We start from the raw sequence: 25,465 nt of genomic DNA on the forward strand, positions 1-25,465 counted from the left end.
ACAGATGGGAGAATGAAGCCGGAGAAGGAGACAGGGCCCTGGGGTAGGCTGGTTCTTCTTCTACAGCAGCGGTTCTCAACCTTCCTCATGCGGGGCGACCCTCTCATACAGTTCCTCATGTGGTGGTGACCCCCCAACCATAACACCATTGTCGTCGCTGCTTCGTCACTGTCATGTTGCTACTGTATGCATCGGGCGACCCCTGTGAAAGGATCCTTCGACCCCCAAAGGGGTCGGGACCCACAGGTTGAGAACCGCTGTAGAATCTACAGCATTATTTTCAGTGTTGCTCCAATGACGTCTCCACAGGCAAACTAGGGGGTCATGTGAGAATGTGCCGGATCCGTGTACCTTCACTCAAGGAAGGCAGTGGAGGGAGGGATACGTGGAAAGGTGGCTCTGGCAGAGGGAGGCTTTGATTTGGGTCAATATTCGACACAACAGTAGAATCAAACTATCTGACTCCCTATGGGCTTAGTCCTAGAAGGGTGGCTGGTTCTCCCACCCCACCCAGGAAGGACAGTTGTACACACCACACACACACACACACACACACACACACACACACACACTTCCTCCTGCCCCACCCCCCTCGGGGCATCAGTCCAGGAGACAGCCCATTGGGTTCTTACCAGGACTCTCCAGGAGCTAAATTTTTTGTAAAACCCAAACAAGTAAGACAGCAGGAACACCAGCGAGATGAGGAAGGAGGTGAGTGAGACGTATATCACCCATCCTTGCAGCAGAGGTTGCCCGACGTGGGTGGCGGCTACCAGGATCCAGACCCAGCACCCAAATACCTGGAAGAGAAGAGATAGAAGCTAGTTCATGACTTGGGAGGAGCGGGCTTCCTTTGGCCGGGCACCTCTGTTCTCCCCGTCTCTGGTTAAAAGTCTTTCCATTGAGGGGACGCGGGAACCTAGAGGGAGGCTGGAAAAGAAACCTTGCTCTCTGACTCACGTCAGGTGCGACCGTCGGAAAGTGCGGTGGCGTCCATGGTTTGCACTCGGCTTCCCATCCTAGGGGCCCCGTGGTGGCGTGAGTTACACATCGCACAGTGAGCAGGTAAACCCGCCAGCCTCTTCATGGGCGCTGCGGTCCCAGAAACCCACAGGGGCACTTCTGCTCTGTCCTCCAGGGGCGCTAGGGGCACGAATCGACTTGGAAACAATGCCATGACAGCGGGGCTGGTCTGGGAGGCTTGCCAATCAAAAGGTCAGAGTGGAACCCACACAGAGGCACTGCAGCCGAAAGACCTCGCACTCGGCTTTTTAAAGATGATAAGAAAACAAAACCAGCAACAACTCCAACAGCCCTGTCGAGCTCAGTTCTCCCCAAGAACGCAGGGGATCCCCAGGGACCTGCATCGGCTTGATCAGTCACATCACGTCGTTGTTGCTGGAGGATTCGAGGGATGCACACGGAGGTTACAGACAGAAAGACTCTAGGCCAGATCCTGCCGACAGAATTTGTTCTTGGCCCAAACAGTGTTTCTTTAACCTTTCTGAACAAAATGGCAGCATTTAAAACAGGATATTTCACATGAAAAAAAATAGCCAGGTTTCAGGCATGTTTTAAGAAATCTCTAGTTGTGGCCATTCCCTCAAAAACTCACTGCCATCGAGTCATTGGGACCTGCTGTGGGTTTCTAGGACTCACTGTTTGAGGGACTAGAAAGTCCAGTCTCTCCCAAGGAGCTGCTGTTGGATTTGAACTACAGACCAGGCAAATTGCAGCCCAACACATAACCACTAGGCCACCAGGGCTTCATAGTTGTGGCCACTGTAAACCCATGTCTAGGGCGTACTAGGTGGGATCGAGTTGTTTCAGAAAGGGCCTGGAGTCCTCTGGGGACCCCACCCTGCAGTCTTCCCAGGCTGGCACCACTGTGTGGTGTGGTCACTGGCTCAGATGCTTCTCAATACAACATGATCCTTTTCTGAGGTGACCAGATGTCCCGCTTTTGGCAGGAAAATCCTGATTTTTAACAATTTTCCCTGCACCCCACGGCGTTTTTAAAAAGTCCCAATTTTTGGAAAGAATGCACGACAAGCTAGGGTATACGTTTTTCAGCTGCCATGCGGCTATTTCGCCAGGATATGAGTTTTATCAATGGTGTCCTGCTTTTGTACCGCTTTACCAATGTTAAAATCTGGTCACCTTATCCTTTTCCCAACTGGCAGTGCCTGCCTGGCCCTGCGGGCATTAGCTTGGAGCCCCAAGGGGTCACCATCTGGGCAGTGAGATTGCAGTTTGATCACCTCTCAACTCTGTCCAGCTCCTCACTCTCCGTGTTGGAGAAACCAAACTGGTCTCTTATTTTGCTCTCCTGCCTCTGGCTCTGTCTGCTCTGGGGCTGGGTTTGCAGCCACGTGGTTATGCATTGGGCTGCTAATGACAAGGTCAGCAGTTCAAGACCACAAGCCACTCCTTGGGAGACAGATGGAGCTTTCTACCTGTGAAGAGTTTCAGTCTTGGAAACTCACAGGGGGCAGTTCTACCCTGCCCTAGAGGGTTGTGGAGTCAGCATCCACTCATTGCCAGTGGGTTTGGTTTTTTGGTTTGGTGATGCCAGGAAAGGAAGCAACTGTCCATTGGGTGGCATGTCCAGCAGACAGCCGGAGGGGGGTGGGGGCAGGGGCTGGTGTCAGCACCACGTGACTTTGCTGTTTGGCTCAGACTTTCTGAGCTCCTCTTTCCAGGGGCCTCCTTGGGACGTGATCACAGCCCTGGTGGGCTCTCATGAGCATTTAATAAGCACCACATGGGTGGGTGAGCCCAGCCACCCACAGCCAGCTCATTTCCTTTGCGGAACCCTGGCCCAAGCACCCGGCTGCCACTGGCTATCTCGACGTGGATGTCCCTTGGCATTTGCACAGCTCTGAAGGTGGACATCACTTACTTCAAGGTGAGCTCTGCACTTGCCTCACCCAGTCCTGGCTCTGCCCCTCGAGCTCCTCAAAGTCAGCGGGTACAAAATCTGGCCCACAAATTCTTATTGGCTTCGCATTTCCAGTCTTGCTGACCAAGGACCTCACTGTGAGGGAAAAGGAGGCAGCTTGGAGATGGGTGGACACGGAGCCTCCAAGGACGATGATGATATTCTTTCTGTTCCCATGACACATAACGTCTCCATGGGAATTCAGTCCTTATAGAGCAATACACTCATTCTGCTCGCTGGACTTTCAGGTCCCTGATGATTGGGGCTGATGAGGAGGGCTCTGGGCTTAAGGTTTGGGGGCACCGGGTGGTCAGATTTTAACACATTCTCTCAATCTCAAGTAATTGAGAGTTACCAGCATCGGTGCCTCACTTCTGAGCCATTTCACAGAGCTCTTACCAACTCAAGAGACAAGCTGAGCCCCTCCCCGACTCTAAGCTGCACGTTAGAATCAGCTTGTCAAGGTCTACACAGCAGCCTGCGGGGTTGTGATCAGCATTGTGTTGCATCTAGAGACCTAGTGTGGGAGAGTTTACATCTTGACTCTGTTGACGTATCCAATCCATGAACACTGTAGTGAGTCCCTCCATGAAGGTCAACTTTGACTTCTTCTCACCAGGACCCAGTAGTTTTGAGCACCTAGAACCTGCATACATGTTGTATTTTACACCTACGGCTTTCATTTGGGAGGGGCCATCATAAAACCAAACCAAACTTGCTGCCATCGAGTCAATTCTGACTCAGAGAGACCCTTTGAACAGGATGGACCTGCCTCTGTGGGTTTCTGAGGCTGCAAGGCTTAACAGGAGCAGCTGGTGGTTTTGAACTTCTGACCTTGTGGTTAGCAGCCCAACACAAACTTAATGGTCTACCAGGGAGCCATGATCCCTTAAATTATTTTTCCTTTTCTAACTGTTCAGTCGCTAGCAGATAGAAATGTGATTGTGTGTGTGTGTGTGTGTGTGTGTGTACTTTGTATCCTGTGACTTGCTAAACCTACTCATTAGTACATTGTGGTCTCTGTTTTGTAGATTCCTTGGGATCTTATAAGCATTTCCTTGGGTTTTCTGAACAGCTCTGGTGGTGTAGTGGTTACATGTTGGGCTGCTAACTGTCAGGTCAGCAGTTTGAAACCACCAGCCAGGAAAAATACCTGGCTTTCTACACCCATAAAGAGTTGGTCTCAGAAACTCACAGTTTTACCCTGTCCTACCTTGATGTCGGCATTGAGGCAATGGAAGTGAATTTGGTTTGATCTGGGTCACTAGATTTTAATTTTCATCAATATTAATTAATTCATTTTCATAGATGTACTAGTCACAAATACTTATTCTTTTGAGAAAAAAAAAATTTTCCCTCTCACCTTCCTTCTTGCCCTGCCTGGCCTTGCCTTCCAAGCCTGCTTCTTTGGGTGTTAAATTTTGTACGGAAATTTTTATTGATTTCTATTCGTTGTAATTTTTAATAGATTTATCCTTTTCATTGATTCATAGCAATCCTTTACCAAGAACCAGATCTTGTGGACTGTTATCAATACTACAGATGTCTTCTATATTCAAGTGGCTTACCATGTTGTTGTCTCTTTTGGTAAACTGAGTTTTTCATTTTAATATGTAGGTGAGAATCTCCATTTTGGGGGTCACGCTGAACAAGTGTTTCCCTCTCTGGAGTCACAGAATAGTCTCTGCACCTCAAGATTTCCTCCTGTGATAATGCGGGTCCCTATGAAAGGTGGGGAGCTAGCAGGAAGCACGCGACACAATCATCGAACCTTTATGATGCAAGACATCCGACGGTGCAGCTGATCACTCTTGACATTATCTCCGGCTAGGTCTCGGCACACTTCCGAGGGTGGTGTTTCCTCTCTCTCACCTTTTCCTGGAGAAAGCTGCACTTTGGGATTTCTCTTTGCCATGTGGAAACAGCAGTTTTGGTATCCTCAGGGCACTCAAACTGTGCTCTTTCACTGCTCTTTGAGTTTTGAAAAAAAAGCAGTCTGAAGGGGCAGGATCAGGGTTGCAGGGTGGGGTAAGCTTTCCCAACGGAATTGTCCCAGGACAGCCTCCCTTACTCCCCCTCAAAGAATGAGCAGGTCCCTGGTCGTGATGGGGAAATCCTGGGCACAATGCACCTTTTTCTCACCAAATGCTGGGTGTCGATTTTCTTGAAACTTTTCCTAATTAGCCCCATACCCTTAGAGAAAACCCACCACAAGAAACCTTCTGAAGGGACTTCTCTGCCCTGAATTTATCTGACCCAAGAGATCTCCACAGAAGCTCCCATTTGGATGGAGCTTTCTTTGTTGTTGAGAGCTCCCTAGTGAGGCTGGGACAGGTGTCTGGCTGAGAGAACTTGATTGCAGCCTCTCAGTGGCCACAGAGACAGGTTTGAGCACATTTTGTTTGTAATAAAGCCGTGCACATATGATCCAGCACCCTCCTACCCATGCTTTTTGGCTTGCTTTAAGACAACCCTTAGAAGCTTCTTGAGCGAAGGTCCGTGGTTGGTTGTGTTTGATTCGCAGAGCGGGGCATTCAGGGGTTAGACCTGCCGCTTCCAGCTCCCTCGATCCCAGTGCCTGGGTCTGCTGGGGCTGCAGGGAGGTGCCAGGGTTTGCTTGGTTGGCGAGCCACCTGACAAAGGTCCCCACCAAGCTATGGGAAGTGCTCAGAGATGCCAGCAACAGGTAAACACCCAAACAACACCAGCCATTGGCGTGCAGGGCTTCATGACTGCGCCCACACTTGTAAAACCTTAGACGCACATTGGGTGGCCGACAACCGAGCCCAGGACTGTGCCAATCACCCAGGACAGGTCCTGGGACACAATAGGGGAGCAGGGGGCAACCCAAACAGCATTTCCCTTTTAACAAATGAGTTGATAGTGCCCCTAGGCCCTCACAGTGACCCAGCGTTGCCCGGGTGCAGAACGTGGCCACTCACATCGCCGTCCTGCAGCCTTCTCCGACCAGACAGCCGCCACCTGCCACCTTCTGCTTACCGCCTCTCACCCAGGTCAGGTCTGGGGTCAGGGCCAAGGCACCCCTGCTCCACCCAGGGTCTGCCCCACCCTGTCACCAGAGGCTACTCTGCCCAGACTCTGTCTTACGCACGTGGCACGCATTTGGGTGTGCAGCAATCCAGCACCCACACCGCCATTGCCAGGGCTCTGACCACACATCATCCCCCCCCCCCCCAGTGCACAGGGTGGGACTGCACTCCCGACCATTTTCAGGATGCTGACCTTTCAGAAGCACATCTGCAGGCCTTTCTTCCGAGTCAAATGCTTAGCCATTTGCCACGACTCAGGGATCTTCTCTTGTTTGTTTTTTAAGCATTTTATTAGGGGCTCATACTCTTATCACAATCCATACACACATCAATTGTGTAAAGCGCATTTGTACATCATTCTCAAAACATTTTTCTCTCCTCTTAAACCCCCGACATTAGGTCCTCATTTTTCCCCTCCCTCCCCGATCCCCCCTCCCTCATGAGCCCTTGATAGTTTATAAATTGGTATTTTGTCATATCTTGGCCTGTCCGACGTCTCCCTTCACCCACTTTTCGGTTGTCTGTCCCCCAGGGAGGACGTCACATATAGTTCCTTGTAATCGGTTCCCTCTTTCCTACCCACTCGCCCTTTACCCTCCCTGTTTCGCCACTCACACCACTGGTCCTGCAGGGCTCATCCGCCCTGGATTCCCTGGATTTCCAGTTCCTATCTGTACCAGTGCACATCCTCTGGTCTAGCCAGATTTGCAAGGTTGAATTCGAGTCATGGTAGTGGGAGCAGGGAGGAAACATTTAGGAACCAGAGGAAAGTTGTATTTTTCATCGTTGCTACATCACACCCTGACTGGCTCATCTCCTCCCCAAGACCCCTCGGCACGGGGATCTCCAGTGGCCTACTAATGGGCTTTGGGTCTCCACTCCGCACTCCCCCCATCATTCACTATGGTAAGATTCTTTGTTCTGATGATGCCTTATACCTGATCCCTTCGACACCTCGTGATTGCATAGGCTGGTGTGCTTCTTCCATGTGGGCTTCGTTGCTTCTGAGCTTGATGGCCGCTTGATTACCTTCAAGCCTTTAAGACCCCAGACGCTATACTTTTTGATAGCCGGGCACCATCAGCTTTCTTCGCCACATTTGCTTATGCACCCATTTTTCTTCAGTGATCCATTCAACACCCCGTGATCACACAGGTTGATATGTTGTTCCATGTGGGCTTTGTTGCTTCTGAGTTAGATGGCCACTTGTTTACCTTCTCAGGGATCTTCTCATCGCTCATTTATGCTTGACAAGCGTGAGGTCCTGAGGCCACACCAGAAGTCTCCACGGGTCCCCCCCACCCCACGCAATGTGGGACACGTGTGCTCTCCCCACTGATCCAGAGTTCATACTCCAATGGCACGGGGGCAAGGCAGAAGCCCCTGGGATGTGCTGAGAGATGGTCTGTGGAGCCCAGCAAGGTTCTGCTGGGCTGATGGGGATCCAGTCTCGTACAGCCCACTGGGGGCCTTCTCCCTCTGGGTCGCAGCTATGGTCTGGGGATCCCTGTCCCCACTTGTAAGGAGCTCTCGTGGTGCTGTGGGTTAGGGGGCTCAAACCCACCAGCTGCTCTGGGGGGGTCGTGAAGCTGCCCTCTCTCCCAAAATTTGTAGTCTTAGAAACCCTGGGAATCAGGGCTGACTGGGTGGCCGTAGGGTTGGTGTTTTTTTGGGTCCCAACTTGTACTCTCAGGACGAGTTAAGGGCCTCAGAGGGTTTGGGCATCGACTCAAGTTACGTGAGAATCTTTTGAAATGGCTTTGGTGTTGCAATGTTAAGAAGAGGAGTGTTGTTTATTTTTTATTTCCACACAGTTTTATCTTTAAATGGTAGAAGGGACCAGGGCCAAGGGGAGCTACAGGTGAATTGTAAGTCAGCCCAGTGCATTGCCTTCTGGCTGTCTCAAGCAGCCTTGGTTGACTTTTTTAAAGGGGAGAGATTTAAATAAGAACATCAGGTATTTATTTGCCTTTACCTTTTCTTTAAAAATATTATAAAATGCATAGTTTGCTTTTCAAAACTTACAAGCAATCCCCTCTGCAGCCTCAACGACCTTCAATGTCACACCTCATTCCACACTTTCCAAAAGAGGGAGATGGTTTCAGATGGTTGGAACTGGCCCTCAAGGAAGAAGACTATCTGATTACAGGAAGACAAGTAGATCAAGTGTACTTTAAGGTCAACATTCACTTAAAACCTGCCCATCGAGTCAGTGCCAGCTCACAGTGACCCTGTAGAACAGGGGAGAACGGCCTCTGTGGGTCCAGACTTTGTGTCTCTTTATATGACATCCTGGGTTGCATCCTCTCACCTGTATGCTGGCAAATCATCAGAGAAGCTGGGCTACATGAATTAGAACGAAGGCTCGGGGTTGGAGGAGGGCTTATTAACTTGTGAGAGGCAGGTGGACTTGAAGCACTTGCTGCTGAAGACCAAGGGCTGCAGCCTTCAGTGTGGATCACAACTCAGTGTCAAGACCAAAATCCTCAGGATGGAACTACTAGGTAACATCATGATAAACTGAAATTGTCAGGGGTTTCCTCTTGCTGGGATCCACAGTCAGTGCTCATGGAAGCAGCAGTCAAACAACCCATTGCATTGGGTAAGTCTGCTGCCCAAGACCTCTTTTAAACATCAACAGGTTTTCATGGGACCAGAAAGCCTCATCTTTCTCCGGAGGAGCTGCCGGTGGTCTGAAACTGCCAATCTTGTACTTAGAAGCCCAATTGATAACCCACCACGCCCTGATTCGACATTCAAACAAACATAAACAAAACAAAACCAAAAAACCCACCTGAACTCCTTGCTATTGAGCTGATTCTGACTCATAGTGACCATATAGGGCAGAACTGCCTGGTGGGTTTCTGAGACTGTATCTCTTTACAGGAGCAGAAAGCCTCATCTTTCTCCCATGGAGCTGCTGGTGGTTTTGAACTGTTGACCTTGTAGTTAGCAGCCCAAGGAGGAACCAGATAGTGAGCTAGAGAATGAGACATGATGTAACAGCACCCGGAGAAGGGCGTTTCCAAAGCTGGGCTTCCAGGGTGGCGGGAAGCTCACTTCCGGATGAGAATTTGATGAATGCTTCAGTCACCCAGGAAAAAAAGTGTGTGTGTGTGTGTGTGTACAAATGTGAGGATGCCCAGCTCTCTAAGGTCCACCTGCAGCCCCCAGGTGAAGGAACAGGGCCGTGAACATTTTATTTGGACAACAGCTATCAACGTATTAAAAGTGCATCCTCTTTGATGCAGAATTGTCCCTTCTGGGCATCTGCCCTACACCCACTGCACAGGAAACCAGGGCAGTGCGGGGCTGTTGGGTGCGGCCAGGTTTGTTCCAGAAAAGGCAGGAAACAACCTAATGTAGGAAACCAGTTAAAACCATTATGTCTGTACAGCAGGACATTCAGCCACCTACAGAAAGAATGAGAAAACTCTTTCGATATTGGAATGAATCCAACCCCAAGCACCTCAAAGGGCACAGAGCAGACTGCCTGAGTGTGTAGCAATTTATATAGCAAATGAAGACAAGTATGTGTGCCTGTTTGTGTGTGTAACTGTAGACCCATCAAATACTTCTGGAATGAGGCCCATTAAACCAGTGGGCACGTTGGCTCTGGGCAGGGGAAGTAAACTGCTTGCCTCGGTGGGGAAGTAAGGGTGGGGGTAGAGGCGGGGGTGGAAGCGGTGGATCGCTTATCAAATCCAAACTCACTGCTGTCGAGTCGACGCCAACTCACATCAGACAGGGTAGAATGGTCCCTGTGAGTTTCAGAGAGTGTAGCTGTTTATGGGACCAGAAAGCCCTATTTTTCTCCTAAAGGGCGGCTGATGGTTTTGAACTGTGGTCCTTGTTGATCGCAGCCCAATGGGGTAACCACTACACCACCAGGGCTCCCTCTTCATCACAGTATGCTTTTAATTCAGTCGAGTCCATAAGTGGTGTCTCTGGGTAAGAGCGAGTAGTTAAGCCATAGGCTGCTAACTGGAAGATTGGCAGCCCCTGGTCATCTCAAGCCACTAGGAAGAAAGGCCTGGGGACCCACGTATCACAGAAAGTAACCCCGAAAGCCCGAGGAGCACAGTTCTACAGAGACAACACGTGGAGTCGCTATGAATCAGGATCCGCTGGATGCCAGTTGGTTGGAATGTAATACCATGGCCAAGTTTAATCCAAAACAGTCACGTTTTAACGTTTAAGGAGGTAGGCGGAGGAAGCTGGCCTGCACCAGGAAGACTGACTTCTGATTGGGAAGAGGCCGGAGGAGAGTCCTTTGGGAAGCCGCTGTGAGTGGGATGGGAGCCCCGGTGGCTAGCGGGAAAGAGAAAGGAGGCTTTGGCACCCTGTGAAGTTTGACCGGCTCGGGCACCCACGGGGCAGTTGGGCTCTGCTCTGTAGGGTCAGCATCAACTCGATGGCAGTGAGCTGGTTTGGGTTTCTTGGTGGCTCGCAGCAGACTGAGAGGTTCTGAAGACAATCTACCCTAGAGGTGACCCGAGGCCAGGAGGAGGGAGGAGCCTCCTCCTGCCCGGGTTTTGCAGCTTAAGGCAGCAGGTGTGGGCACTAGGATCCAAGGGTGGGTGCCCAGGGCAGGTCGGTCTGCATAGCTGGGCCCGGTTTCACCCGCATTCCTCCTTAGTTTTGGTCTCTTTCTCTTCCCGGGAACTCAAGAGCACACAGAGTGTGCTATATGAAACCTCCGAATCTGCGTGTGGAAATGGCCCCAATGGGCAGCTCCAGGGAGCTGGGGGATCCTGGTCCCCTAGGTGCGCTGCATATGGGATGCCCGTGGGTGTCACCCACAGTGGGGACTCCATCTGACATTACCGAGCTTCAAGAGAAGGAAGGTCTCTTGTACCTGGGTGCCCACGGCAGCAGCAATCATGTGTTGCATTAGGTACATCGGCTGCACAAGACCTCTGAGTTAGTTAATTGTGCCAACCTGGCGATAATCACATGTGGGGCTAATTGAAAGGTGGTGAGCCTCGCCTTTCTAGTTCTCGGGTCTCTTGCTTTGTGATGGTCGCACCAAGGTGCAGCTGCCTTAGCAGGTCCCTGCTTCAGCTTGCAAGATTGACTTCCTACAAGACATCCCCAAGGAGAAGCTACATGGACCTATCCCGATGCAGCCCTGGGTGCTGGAGCAGTCGTGTGGAGACCCTGCTAGTGCTGAGATGCTTATTCGTTTACTGACTCAGCTTTCCTCCTGCAGTCGGCATCATTGCCTCTGTTTTGTGAGGTGGAGGACTTTGTGGACTGGTGTTGGGTTAATGGGTTAATGTTGGACTTGTGGGCTTGGGCAACATTGGGTTAGGATGTTTTCGTGATGCACACTTTCTTTACATAAAACTCTCTTATACATGGGTTGCTTTGGATTTCTTTCTCTTAAGTACCTAGACTAATACAACCTCTTTGGAGTATTGGAGGGCAAGGGTGCTGCTTTGAAGACTAAGTTGTGCCTGACCTGACCCCTAGCATCGTGTGCATGTGAAAGTTGTACACTGAATAAGGAAAACCAAAGAAGAGTAGATGCCTTTGAACTGTGCTGCTGGAGGAGACTACTGGACTGCCAAAAGAGCCAACCCCCCTGGCTCGGAAGAAGGGCACCCCGAGTGCTCCTTTGAGGCAAGGATGGCGAGACTTCGCCTTACCTACTTTCCCATACTGTCAGGAGAGACCAGTCCCTGGATAAGGACATTGGTAAATTAAAATGGCAGTGAAAGAGAGGTAGGCCCTTGAGATAGTTAATGTTTATTGCGCCAACCTGGCCGATCAATACATGTGGAATTAATTGAAAGGCAGAGAGATAAATGGCTCGATGAACCTCGCCTTTCTAGTTCTCAGGTCTCTTGCTTTCTGATGGTCGGACCAGGGTGCAGCTGCCTTAGCCAGTTTTCTGCTTCAGGTGGCAAGGTTCACTTCCTGTGAGACATCCCTAAGGAGAAGCCACATGGACCTACCCCGATGCAGCCCTGGGTGCTGGAGAAGCCATGTGGAGACCCCTGACAGCTCTGAGATGCTTACACATTCACTGATTCGGCTTTCCTCCTGCAGTCGGCATCATTGCGTGTGTTTTGTGAGATGGAGGAGGACTTTGTAGATTGGTGTCAGACATATGGGCTAATGTTGGACTTGTGGGCTTGGGCAGCACCGGGTTGGGATGCTTTCTTAATGTACACTTACCCTTTATATAGAGCTCTCTCTAATACATATGCGTTTCTGTGGATTTGTTTCCCTAGTTTACTCAGACTAAAGCAGCCCTCAAGGAGACGGACTGACCCAGGGCTGCAACCATGGACCAGGCAGAGGAGCAATTGGGAGGATGGCGCAGGATGGGGCAGTGTTTCCTTCTGTCGGGCATAGGGCCGTCTACGGGTCAGACCAGATGCAACGGCACCTAGGAACAACCGCCACTCGTGGCCCATGTTACTAGATTCAGGGTCCCTCGGTCCTGGCAGATTCCTTAAAGGGGAACACAGAGCAAAGCAGAGCAGACCCATCCAGGGGCGGTGCTTTGAGTCACTGGGAAACACACCTGACCACCAGGATGCCCCCTCTCAAAACACGTCAAATGAAGAGAGATGTGTCTTTACCGGCTCAGATGTAATGTTTCAAATGCCTCCAATTCCCTCGGCAGGAATCAGAGACTTGCACTGCTTTGACCCTGAAGTTTGAGGATGGATGGCAAAGCTCATACTGGCAAGAAAAGGGAGTTCTCGTGTTGCCTCGCTCCTCCTCCCACACACCGGTGTGCGGAAAAATCATGATGGTGAACACCCATCTCGCATGCACTTGATACCTGTCCACGTTGTCTCAGTGCCAGTAATCCTGTCAATGCCAACGTGGTGTGCCATCACGCTGACACCGCTTCCTTTATGCAGAGGCTCCTGCGCACAGTCGGTGGGGGGTTGTAACTCTTCCCTGTTCTAGATCGCTCACTCCCCACCATCGTGTCTATGCTGACTCACAACGACCCTGCAGGACAAGGGGAAGCTGCGCCCGGGGGTCCCCAGACTGTGACTCTCTGCGAGGGCAGAAAGTCTCATCGGTTCCCCGTAAGCAGCTGGTGGTTTCAAACTGCTCACCTTGGGGTTAGCAGCCCAACGTGGGCCCACGACACCAGTAGGGCTCCTTGTCGAAGAAGCCCTGGTCGGGTGGAAGTGAGCCCCTCAGCCGCTGGCTGGAGAAAGATGTGCTCCTGGCAGGGATACCATGAACCTTGTCTGTTGAAGATGCCGGTGCTAATAGGTGAAGCCACGGAAACGAAGGTGTGCCTGTCTGGCTCCCTGGAGATTTCCTCTCTCTCTCCTCCCTGTTTCTGTATGAATCACGGCCAAAGTGTGAGAGCCTGTCTCTCTAGCACACCTTCCGTCCCCTCCTCTAGCCCAGGCCTTTTGCCCAGGAGGGTGGACAGCTCTTTTCCTGCTCAGCACTAGCCTCACGCTGGTTGGCCTGGAGTCCCCAGTGGAGGCCCTGCAGGTCCTATGCGCCTGCGTGGGAGCGTGAGTTATGAAAGGAAGCGCTGCCGAGGGGCGAGGCGGGTTGTCAGCACAGGCGTGGGGAACTGTGGAGTGGCCCGTTGTGCGTGTGTCATGACTGTAAGTCAGTGGACGGAGAGAAAGCGGACTGGCTCAGTGCCTTCCACATGCATGTTCCTGCTGCAGGTGCCTCGGCTGGAGGGCTGGGTGCTTTCCAAGGACACAAATTGGGGGTGAAGCCAGGAGATGCTCGCTTCCCCCAGGCCACCCCTGGAAACCAAGGTGCTCCTGGCCAGTGCTCACCTGGCAGCATGCCTCTCTGGGAGCTCAAAGACCCCAGGCTAGCCCTGCTTTACTGGGCAGGGCAGCCCTGCAGGCTTTCTGGTTGGGTGCCATCCCCATTATGCCAGGGAGGAAACTGGTGCTTGAGAGCCCCCGAGATGCCCAGCCGGGCTGTGGCAGTCTGGACCTGAGTCCAGGACCCCAACAAGCTGCAGACCCAAAGCTGCTGGCTTTCAGTGGGAGTGCTGTGTCCCGGAATGCAACCTAAGTCACTTCCGAATGTGGAGCCATTCCTTTCTGACTCACGGAGGGAGAATGTTCCCTCTCTGTGGCCATAAGGTGAGCAGGAAATGGCTAGCGGTTGGCTAGTGGCCCTCAGGCCTCCTAAGAGGGCCCCTAGCCCTCTTATCCGGTCCATTCCAGGAACAATGGTGCCATCCAGAAGTTCCCCTCCCAAGTTCGCCCCAGAAAGGAGGCTTGGTATCCATACATTTCACAGGGTGAAATGGCAGTCGGCCAAGGAAAATCAGTGCAGGGCCCCTCTCTAGATCCCTGGCTTACCTTGGGGTGTGTCTGGGCTTGGGCTGGGAGGGGCAGGGAGTGGAGACTGAGGAGGGGCCCACTGAGTCAGCAGCCTGCACCTCCCTGGCTGCTTCCTCCCCTCCCTGCACCCCACTTCCTCCCCCACGGCCTCACCCCTTGCTCTTCCACGTTCAGAGCTGATCCCAGGGCAGACTCAGCTTTTTATCTGACGACACAGCATCACTTAGAGCAATAAAGATATTCTTACTCATCCACAGCCGAAAGGGCTTTTGTGTTAACTTCGTAGAAAACAAATTAAAAAGAAAAACATTTGGGGGAAGGCTCTGTTTTTTTTAACATCCATTTTACGTGTGCACCTTAGAACAGTGAGGAAGTACACACACTACGGGAGAGGCAGGACAAACAGCAGAGGGCTTTGAAAGGTTTGTGGGCAAAAGGAATGAAAAGATCATGGATTTTTTGTCCATAGATTTTTATTTTTTTGAAGCCCCTCGTATATTCCACTCTCACCAGTAGCCCCCTGGACAAGGACTTCCCCACCTGGCCTGCCCTGGCCTCCCTCCGGGGCGCCTGTGATATTCATGACAGCTCTGGCAAGACAGGGGTTAGAGGGTCCACTTCTACCATGGTGATGGTGGCCAAGAACCACCACCCCTACCCCCCGGGTAGCTCTACTCTGTCACTTGAGGTCACCGTGAGTGGGCACTGACTCGAGGGCCCCCAACGCAACAACACACTGATTGGCGTCATGTCTCCTCCTGGGGCGGGCATCAGATGAGCCCTGGACTCCCCGTGGGGAGCCCTCCCTGACTCCCCCAGCCTGCAAGTTATAATGAGCCCATCTCTTCTGGTCCCTTCTCCTGCCTCCTTCCCCCAGGAACCCACAGGCTTGTTGTGATCACTGAGCATCTTCGGGGCCCCTGGGGAGACATGACCAAGCCCCTAGCACTCCTCCCTCTTGGTCATCTCAGTTTTCCTTGTCTCTCTTTGTGATTGCTTGTCCTGAAGGCAGGGCTGCGCCCTGGGGGTAGGGGTGGGGAGAGGATCCCTGTATCCCTTCTCTGGTACAAAACAGGTGATGGAAGAAAGGAGAGCGGAAGGCGGGGTTCTGGACACACCGCTTAGCAGCTTCTCAGGGTTTCATCTTCCTGGTGTGGTTCCCCACAGGTGTGCTAGCTGATGGGCCTGGGCCTGCCCCTGGGGCCAGCCAGGGATGTGCATTTCTGCCAGGGGCCTGTGCCAGGGGAGGCAAGTGCCCCCTGGTGTATCCTGATCCTTCCCTGACCTGTCACATCCCAGGCCCCAGTCATCTCCACATAGAGAAAGGGCAGAGGAGACTCCCAGAAGCCCACACACACTTCTCTGCCTCCCCTCCACCCAGAGCCGGTGGTCTCTCCTGGGCACCCCACCTCCAGGCCCAGAGGAAGCACTACATAGGAACATGCTGCGGGAAACAAAATAAAACCCAATGCTAAACAAAACCCAAATGCACCCCCCTCCCCCCATATCCCCTTGGGCTGAGAGAGAGAAGAAGGGCCAGCTTGGGGTGGGGGCTGGGAAAGGTGGGAAAGGTGGGAGCAAAAGAGCAAAGTTCTGAGCAACATGGCTGAGGCGAGGGGCTAAGAAGGGTTTCCCTGAGACACATCAGAAGGCTCTGGGGTCCAGGCCCAGGACATCTGGCTCTGGCCCTGCTGAGTGGGGAGCTCCACTCTGGGGCCCCTGAGGTTCTGCTCGGGACCAGGAGAAGCAGGGAGCAGTGGCTCCAGGGCTCACGCTTTGGAATGTGGCAAATGCTGTGTGTTTGGGCTGGTGGGCCTGGGAAGCTCTGACCCCGGGCTCACAGCTGAGCTGCCCACAGGTCTCTTTGAAGCTGGGTCTCTTTGGAAGAGGGATGGGGAGGGTGCACATCCTGGCTGGTTGCTGTCTGACAGGTATAGGAGAGGCCAGGAAGGTGCTGTCGAGGGGAGGGTTCAGGGGAGAGGGCTGAGGACCCCTGCAGAGGTAGAGTCTCCTCATGAGCATGGCCTGGGGGCTCCTCCGCCCCTGTGCCTTACAAATGAATAACTGCCCTACTCTGGTCTGCAGCCCACCACATGCCTATCAGAAGAACATTCTGGAAACCCCCTCTCCCTCCCACAGATCTACCCTGCCCCATGGGAAACTTCTTTGGAGCTCTAGGCAGGGCTGCAGCTGGGAAGGAGGCCAGAAGTGCCCGCCTGCACTTCTTATCTGCCAGACTCTATCTCACCTTAGGTCCAGCGGGTCCGTGGAGGTCCCTCCCTATTGGCCCTCACACGTCATTTCTGTCGGCGCACCTTCCTTCTCCTGGTAGGAAGACCATCTGCAGCATGTGTGGTCATCTGTCTTATTGGAACTGGGAGAAGCTATGGGTGCCGGGAAGGTGGTGGCTGGCTGGTCAGGGAAGGGATAGGACTAGGAACTGAGGCATGGCTATGGGGGGTTCATTCGTGTGGGGCTGTGCTCCTTATCATCCAACGTCTCTCAGCTCTTAGACCACCCTTGGCCTTCTGCCCTGCAAACCACAGGACCCAGGCCCCCTCCTCGGCTGGATTTCTGCTGGGTTCCATGACTGGGAGGACTGGAGGGAGCCTGGGAGGAGAGGAGTGAGGACTTCCCTCGGGGGCTCCAGGCCCTGCCACCCCCACAGCGGCAGCAGAGGGTGCCAACCTCAGCTTCTCCCGTTGCTCACCAAGCCAGGCTCTGTGCACCCCCACCAGTTCAGGCCGAATCACTACACTCACAGAGCATCCTTCACAGGCCGGAGCCCTCGCTGCCTGTTCCCCATTTGTCCCCACAGCTAGGAGTGGTAGCTGCTCCACGGGCTTATTATTCTCCTGGTTAGTTCCGCACCTTCTTTCTGCTCTTCCAGTTTTGCAACAACTGTATAGACAAGTGCCTGTGTTGAATCCCCTCTGTGTGAAACACCCACCGTGGTTTCAATTTCCTACTGTGCCCTGACAGATGCGGTGCTCTTAACTTGGCCGCCCTCCATCCTTCCCATTAGATACTCAACTCCTTAAGGCAGGGAACACGTTGATCTTGTTCATCTTTATGTCCCGGGGCTTGGCGTCAGTAAGTCGTTGTGGAGTGAATGCACAGGACTTACGTGGGGGCGATGTCTTTCTCTTTCCTCATCCCATGATTCTGTGTGTTCCTTAACTGTCTGGTCCTAGGCAGGCCTCGTCTGACTTAAGCACACTTCTCACCTCTCAGTCCAAACCCTTCCCGAATGTCCAGCCCCTCATCCTCCACGAGGCTCGTCCTGACGGCTTCTGGAGCTCCAGTGGGACCTCGGGCATTTGTGATTGTTGCCCCCACAATGTTCACTCAGTCTCCTGTCTTGGGGTACTCTCCCTATGCTCACTGGGCCTCCCTCAAGATAGGTTCTGTGTCTCACTCTGTTCCCTTTACCACCCCAAAGGGGTGGCATGGGGTGAGACCAGAGTAACACCTCATAATACTCATTTACCACTGGCGTCTGAGCACAAGACACCACGTTTTCCATCGAGAGGGCGAGGTGGCCAATGGCAGAAAGACAGCATGGACTGAACTTGACAGAGCCCTTCCTGGGTGCTGACACGTTATGGGAAAGGGAACCTTTATGAAAACGCCGATCGCTACTGTTCTCCACTGCTGAGAACACTGAGCTCCCAAAGGACGAAGGACGGCTTGAGTAAGCTGCCCCAGGTCTCCCAGCAGAGCGGGGCTATGGGCTCCCTCTGGCTGACTCTAGCTCACTGAGCACCGAGGAGGCACTAAGCAGCCCTCAGCCTAGCACAAGGCCGACAGGGTGGCCCAGGCCGCTGGCTTCTTTACACCTCCATCATGCTTCCCCTGCGACGGAACTCCCTTCCCTTCCTCCCTCCTTCTCTCCTCCTGTTGCCACGCCGCCTGGGGACAGTCTGACCCTGACCGTGGACAGTCTGGTCCCCTGGGCACTAGGGTGTTTGCCTCTCACATCTTTTAGAAGAAGAGCAGGAAGGAGTCCCACCCTGTGGGATCCACAGATGAGGATGGGCAGGAGGCCATGGAGGGGCGGGGGTGGGGTGGGGTGGGGGGTGGAGACGGTGGGGGGGGGTGTTGGGCAGTGAACAGAGGGACAGGGCAACAAAGTGGGATGCGTGGAGGAAAGGATGGCATCGCACTGGGATAAAGGTGACACACATTTTCCTGCCCCCACCCCCCACCGGAATATGGAGAAATAAAAAAGAACAGACAAAAGCAAGGGAAAGGATTTGGGAAAGGGTTTGGTGGGGGGTTGGTTTTTGTACCTTTTGGAAACCTCGGGAGCCCTGGTGGTGTAGTGGTTGCATTTGGAAACCACCCACAGCTCCATGGGAGGGAGGCCGGGCTGTCTACTCGGCCACAGTTCCAGTCTCGGAACCCGCAGGGGGTCGCTATGAGTCAGCATGGGCTCACTGGCAGTGAATTTGGGGGTTGAACTCAACTGCTAAATAAATGATATGTAATCTGGGGTTTAAAGTGAGTCCTAGTTCTCCTCCTAGCCCCCCACCACCCATGCCACACCCAGGCCACTTATTCGCCTGCAGAATGGACTGTAGGGGAGCTCCCTCTGCCAGCACTCCCTGGGTTTTCAAACAGGCATTTAAATATAAACAGAGGGCAAGAAGCAGGCTGAAATGACGTTGAAACGGGGCGTTGGGTCAGCCTTGAGGCATGGTGGCTCGGTGGTAGCCTATGTCCTTCCCTGGGGGAGGCTCTGGGTGAATGGCCCATGCGCCTCACACACAGCCAGCACCCCTCTGCCAGTGGAGGCAGAACTTCAGCAGAGTTTCCAGGCTAAGACAGACTAGGAAGAAAGGCCTGGTGATCGACTTCGGAAAATCAGCCCGTGAACATCCAGTGGGTCCTACCAGTCCAGCCTCACAGTACGCGGGCTTCTTGTGAGTCGGGTTGGATGGGACGGTAGCTAACAACCACAAGTAAGACATAAGGAGAAACTTCCTGAGCTAGAAGATTCTGGCATGAACGTCCAGGGGCCTCAGAGCATTTCCATCCTGGTCCACGTGCAGATGGGTGAAGAAGTTGAAAGGAAAAACATCAGAGTGTTTGAACACTCTTAACCTTTTCACTAGCTGGTGCCCTGGAAATGTTGGCTGGTTCCTTGCAATTAGACGAAATCTAATTAATAAGTTACCTGGTGAAAAGGTAAAGAGGTAAAAAGCTCTTTGGGCCTTTTGCTCATGAAACGCTCCCCAGGTCACAGCCACCGTGGTCTATTACCAGTCTCCACCTTTCAGCTCATAAAAAGAAGCTGCCCGCTCACTCTTATCGAGCACGACGAGGTTTGCCTCACAGTGAACTGTGGAAGGTGAGCTCTGAGTGAACTAGGTAGGGCCTGTGAGTCACGAGGCCCAGCCCAGTACTCAGCCCAGCCCGGGCACACACTCACGGAGTGACTGGCAGGGGCCCGTGGGTGTCAGAGCGGTGCAAATGGGTAAGTGGTTGACAGAAGGTTGGCAGTTTGAATCAACCCAGCGGCACGTAGAGAGAAAGGCTTAGTATCTCCTTGTTTGGCCTGCTTGTTTACTGGTTGAATGTTTTATTGTGTTCTAGGTGAAACTTTACCCGGTAACTTGGCGTCCCATTTTACAATTGACACACACATTGTCCTGTGACATTCGTTGCTGTCCCCCAAATGTGCCAGCACTCTGCCCAATTCCACCCTGACACTCCGGCTTCATCCCGCCCGCCTTGCCTTCGCAGCATTGCCTCTGGGCAAATGGTGCCCATCGGGTCTCCTATCAGTGATTGCTCTCAGCAGCACTCTCTTCAGTACTGTTGTTTAAAGGCCAACCTATACCGTGGCTGAAAGGTAAACTCCGGGAGTGACGTCGGCTCCTGGCTGAAAGAGTATTTTAGGGCTATCCTTTCAGAGGTTCCTCTGGTCTCTTTCTGTCCAGTCCATCTGGTCTTTTATATGAGTTTTGGTCTACCTGGTTTTCTCCCACCTCTCCAGGCTCTTGTATTATGTCCTTGGTCAGAATGAGTGGGAGAGGTGTCTGGGCACCACCTAGTTCTTCTGGTCTCAGGCTAGAGGAGACTAGAGGTGGTCAGTGTGGGTCATTAGTCCTGTGGATTAACTGCTTCCTTGGGTCACTGGTCTCTTTCATACCCCTGACAAGAAGAGGCCAATTGTTGTATCTTAGATGGCACCACCCCACAAGCTTTGAAGACCCCAGGCAGGACTCACCAAACTAGGTTGTAGAACATCATCTTTAAGAGCCTTGTTCTACCAGTGGACCCAGACGCCTGGCTATTGACTTCTTGGAGGGAAGAGACAGCCACTGAGAAGCCTACGGACCACATTTCTCCTCTAACACCCAGGCCCATCGTGAGCTGGCATTCACTTAATGGCAAGGCAACGGGTTTGCTTGAGTGTTGTTGTTCTTATCTTATCAAGCCCACTGATCAGGAAGTTGCTTGCATTCTGTTTTGAAGTTAATAGAATTTTCAAATGAGGAAGAGGAGGTCAGCAATAAGCTAACACGAAAAACAATTTTAATACTGAAGTCTCAAATAGCTTCCTATTTTGCTGGTAGGTATGTGAAATTGCACAGCCACTCTGGATATTTTTTAGGCAGTTTCTTTAAAAAGCAAAACAAAAACTACAGATACTCTACCACTACTGGGCATTTCCCCTCAGAGAAAGGAGCATTTATATCCCTACAAAACCCTGTACATAACATTTAATAGCCGTTTTACTTGCCACAGCTCAAGTCTGGAAACAAACTAAATGTCCCACAACCAGAGAACAGTTGAAGGAACTGCAGTATGGGCCACCTGTCGCGTGGAATACCATGCAGCAAGGAAAAAGGAATGCACTAGTGGTGCCTGCAAGAACTCAGATGGATCGAAAAGTCACTCTGCTGAGAAAGAAAGGCCAGTCTCAGAAGCCCTCAGGCTGTACGGTTCCATTTATTTATGTGGCATCCTCCACTGGGCAAAGTTCTGAAGATGGAGGTCAGATCAGATGGTTGCCAGGGATCAGGGATGGAGTAGCATGAGGGGGGCTTTTGTGGTTATGGACTAGTTCTCTCTCTCTCTCTCTCTCTCTCTCTCTCTCTCTCTCTCTTGTGATCACATGCATCCACAAATGGCAGGAAAACGCACACATTTTATGGGACAAGTTCAGCAGTTTTAAGCAACAGCTGGTCTCTGGGAGGAAGGTGAGGCTTCCTACTCCCATAAAGAGATGTCGTCTTGGAAAACCTCCAGGACGGTGCTACCCTGTCCTATAGGGTCATTCTGAGTCAAAACTGACCCGAAGGCAGTGAGTTTGATTTGGTTTATACGGTGCAATGGGTTATTCTAGTTGGACTGCTACCCACTAGGTCAGCAGGAGGGTAGGAGGGGAGATGGGGAGCGGGAAGAGATTTCGGGAGTAATGGGTGAAGACGGGAGGGGAAGGGAGCACTAGAACTGAATGTGATTACACAGCTCATTTTAAAGTGATTCAGTCATGGGGGGAGGGAGAGAAAATGTTTTGAAATTGATTGTGGTAATGATTGTACCATTCCTCTTGACATGATGGGATGATTGAATTTTACGACATGGATTATGTGCCAATAAAACTGAAAGGAAAAAAAAGATTTATAGCTTCAGAAAACCCACAGGGCCAATCCTACTCTGTCCCACAAGTCCCTGTGAGTCAGAAATGACCCAATGCCAGTGGGTTTGGTTTTTCGGTAATTCCTGGTTTTGATGTTGTACAGAGGAGCCAGAGAATGCCAGCGTGTTATGAGCGCTTAGGGAAACAAGTGGGGACAGCCCCCTTTGAGCCCTTGGGTAAGTGGCTGGAGGGAAGTGTGGCTTCAGACATCTCTCTCATGCCCAGCCTAGGCTGCCGGGGTCATGGACCACATCTGTATCCAGCTTACTGGATTCTGCTTCCTCTGCCTCCTCTTGTGATCCTGAGCTCCCAGTTTTGTACTCTCCGGACTCATGGCTGTAGAAACACATTTATCTCCATGATGCTTCTGATCCCTGAGAATGACAATCTGCTGGGGTGCCAAGGCCTGATGCTCTGTAGTCACCGACTGGCGTAGAAGTGAGCAGGGGCTCAGAGGTGGAGAGAGCAGCCTGTCCTGAGGTCCACAGAAAGTCTTGTGATCAGAACCACCCACCTACCTCAATGTTCTCCCCCTCCCTGTTTACCTCCCATCCCACATCCCAGACAGATATAAGCCATGCATGGTTCCACATTCCCTGCTCAAAGACTCACAGATCACTGCCATCAAGTTGACCCTGACTCATGGTGACCTTATAAGGCAGGATAGAACTGCCCCTTGGGGGTTCTGAGACCATAACTTTTGACAGGAGTAGAAAGCATCGTCTTTCTCCTTCAGAGTGGCTGGGGGTCTAGAACTGCTGACCTTGCAGTTTGCATTCCAATGCATAACCACTACGCTACCAGGGCTCCTTCATTCCCTGCTAGATGTTAGCAATGCTCACTTAAGGGAAAAGCATGTACAGAATATCCCCACTGAACACATACATGTATATGTGACTCTCCAGGAAGCTCTAAAGACATCTCCAGAGAGGCTCATTATTTCTGTTTTCTAAGTTTGCACCAGTGAATAAAGATTACTTGTGAAACGACAGGCAAGCTTGTCATGAGAAAACATCAGGCAAGCGCAACGGAGGCATGGTCTAGAAAACAAGTCCCTTCTGACTCATAGCGACCCTCCAGGACAGGGTAGCCCTGTCCCTGTGGGTCTCGGAGACCCTAACTCTTTACCGGAAGAGGAAGCCCAGTTTTCCTCCTGAGGATCGGTCGGGGATTTCTAACTGCTGACCTTTCGGGTAGCAGCCCCACACGAAACCACTGTGCCCCAGGCTCCTAAATAACCGATTAGTACTTTTCCAACATATGCAGACGGAAGCGAGGGACTGTCCCAGATGAACTGAACGCAACACCAGGTCCTGGACCCGACTGTGGTCCAGAAAAAGGCTCGTAGTGGGAAAACTAGCAAATTCTTTGAAGGTTGGTGGAATAGCTAATGGTACTCCGCCAAGACTCACTTCCGGTCTCTCTGTGAGAATGAACCGTAGGTGACGTGAAGGGCCGGTGTGAGGCCCTGGTGGCGAGGTGGGCAGCATCCAGGGCCGGTGTGAGGCCCTGGTGGCAAGGTGGGCAGCATCCAGCCGCTAACTGAATGGAGAGAGGGTCTGGATGTGCCCGCCCTCGGCAGGGGAACACGGGGCGCCAGCTTCTGTGAAGTGGCATGGCCTTGCGAGCCCACAGAGGGGTTCCACCCAGCCCTATAGCGTTGCTATGCGTCGGAATCGACTTCACAGCTTTTTGTTGTTGTTTGTTTTTTAAGTGAAGAGGACATGGGAACTTTCTGTTCTGTTTTGGTAACTGCTGTAAATCTAAAATTATTCCGAAATAAAACCAAATGAACCATGTGGGCTGTCACTGAACCAAGGACAACACCCGCAGCCCCTGACTCCCCACAAATAACAAAAACCCCAAGAGCCCCAATAACCCTGCCCTTTACTTCCAGGGAAAGACCTTGGGGGCTCCGGGTACAGGGGCTTCGGAGAGCTGGGGGACAGGAGCCGCTTCCTCACTCCCTGGATGGGAACCCCGGGGGCTGCCTGCAGCCCTGTCCCTCCAGCCTCCTTCCTGCTGTTCTTTCTGGGGCACCAAGCCTTTCCCTCTCTTGCCTGCCACCTGGGACACTGCCTCACTGGACATGTCCCTCCAGCACAGTCCACAGTAGAGAGGGGCTGTGGGAAGTCTCCCCTCCAGCAGACAGGGACCACCCAAGGGGAGGCTCTCAGCCCCCAGTGGGGTAGACATGAGCTCAACCATATGGCATGGGGTCAGGGAGTCCCAGCCTGGCTGTCTGTGTGGGTGCCCCTTGGTGAGGCAAAACCCCCATCCTGGCACACAGAACTCACAAGGTCTGCTCAGATGCCACCCGTCTGGCAGGGTGCCCGCTCTTGTGTCCTCAAGGTGGCAGCCCTGGCAGAAACCTGCCTCTTAGGTGGAGTTTCAGCGGAAGCCACCCCAAAGCAGGTCCCCACCCTTCAGACTTCCCTTGCGCATTGTCATCAATGGGCGCCCTTCAGTCCATGAACCGAAAGGTCACTGGAGTCAGACCCAGCCTGAGAGAGGGGGCAATTTAAAGGTGGCAGCTCTTTCTTCTGTCTTCCTCCCTGCCTGGGGGCAGTGCCTACCAACGTCAGGGCAGGAAGGGAACCATCGTCCACAAGCTGGCTATTTCAGAAGAGCTTTGCAAAGCAAAACAGACTCCTTTGCCCTGAACTGTTCCCCCGGCTTCCCTCTCCATGTGCTTGAAGGGGAGACCAGAAGGCAGCCTCTGAGAGGTGTGGGAAGCACTAGATCATCATTAGATCATGAGAACCCCTGCTGCTGCCAGGGCAGTCACTTTAAGGATTAGTGTCCCAAGGAGGCAGTGGGGCGCTCCTGGAGCGGAATGCAGAGCCTTGCTCTTCTGCGGAGGGAGCCTGCGTGCCTAACACACCGGTTTTAAGGCCAAGCATATACAAGCCCGAAACTCTCAGTCAGCTATTAACACTCGCATGTCCAAGCACCATCCAAACTCCCTGCGGGGCCGCAGAGAGTAACCCCGTAGGGCAGAGTAGAACCGCTTGTGGGGTGTCCCTGGCAGAAAGCCTCATCTTTCTCCTGAGGCGTGGTGAGTGGGTTTGAACCATGGACCTGTGGTTAAGCAGCCCAAGGCACTCCACAACGCCACCAAATTTCCTTACTCTTCGACAAACGACAAACCACCCCACCGCTGTCCCGTTGAAGCCCGCTGACAGCAACCCTACAGAACAGGTAGACCTGCCCCTGTGCGTTTCTGAGACCGGTCCCTTCGAACGCCAGTAGCAAGCCCTGCCTTCCTCTAGGCCGGTCCGAACGCCCATTCCCCACCTCTGCGGAGGATCCCGGAGAGCTGAGCCGCTCGCCCGCCCCGACCACCGGCGAGCTGCCTCCTGCAGGCGCGGAGGAGTGCGGTTTGGGGAAGAAGAAACGCACCCCAAGGGAGGGAAGCAGAGTGGAAGGAGTTAGGGGGTGCCCGCGGAACAACATAGCACCCCCATCTCTGAGCGGGGTGTGTGTGTGTGTGTGTGTGTGTGTGTGTGTGTGTGTG

General features: G+C 52.7%; 1 protein-coding gene across 2 annotated transcripts in view; it reads right to left on the bottom strand.

Annotated features, from left to right (window-relative positions):
• MALL (mal, T cell differentiation protein like) overlaps positions 1-25,465 on the bottom strand; it is a 35,553-nt gene that overhangs the window by 9,680 nt on the left and 408 nt on the right. For both annotated transcript variants that reach the window (XM_030884735.2, XM_004707924.2), the window contains exon 2: positions 633-800. In XM_030884735.2, coding sequence (XP_030740595.1) covers positions 633-800 — 168 coding nt within the window. The remainder of the gene's footprint in view (positions 1-632; positions 801-25,465) is intronic.

The sequence above is a fragment of the Echinops telfairi genome, unplaced genomic scaffold (assembly GCF_000313985.2).
Source record: "Echinops telfairi isolate 266 unplaced genomic scaffold, ASM31398v2 ScPeMD7_11;HRSCAF=52, whole genome shotgun sequence".
In the NCBI taxonomy this organism is placed as follows: Eukaryota; Metazoa; Chordata; class Mammalia; order Afrosoricida; family Tenrecidae; genus Echinops; species Echinops telfairi.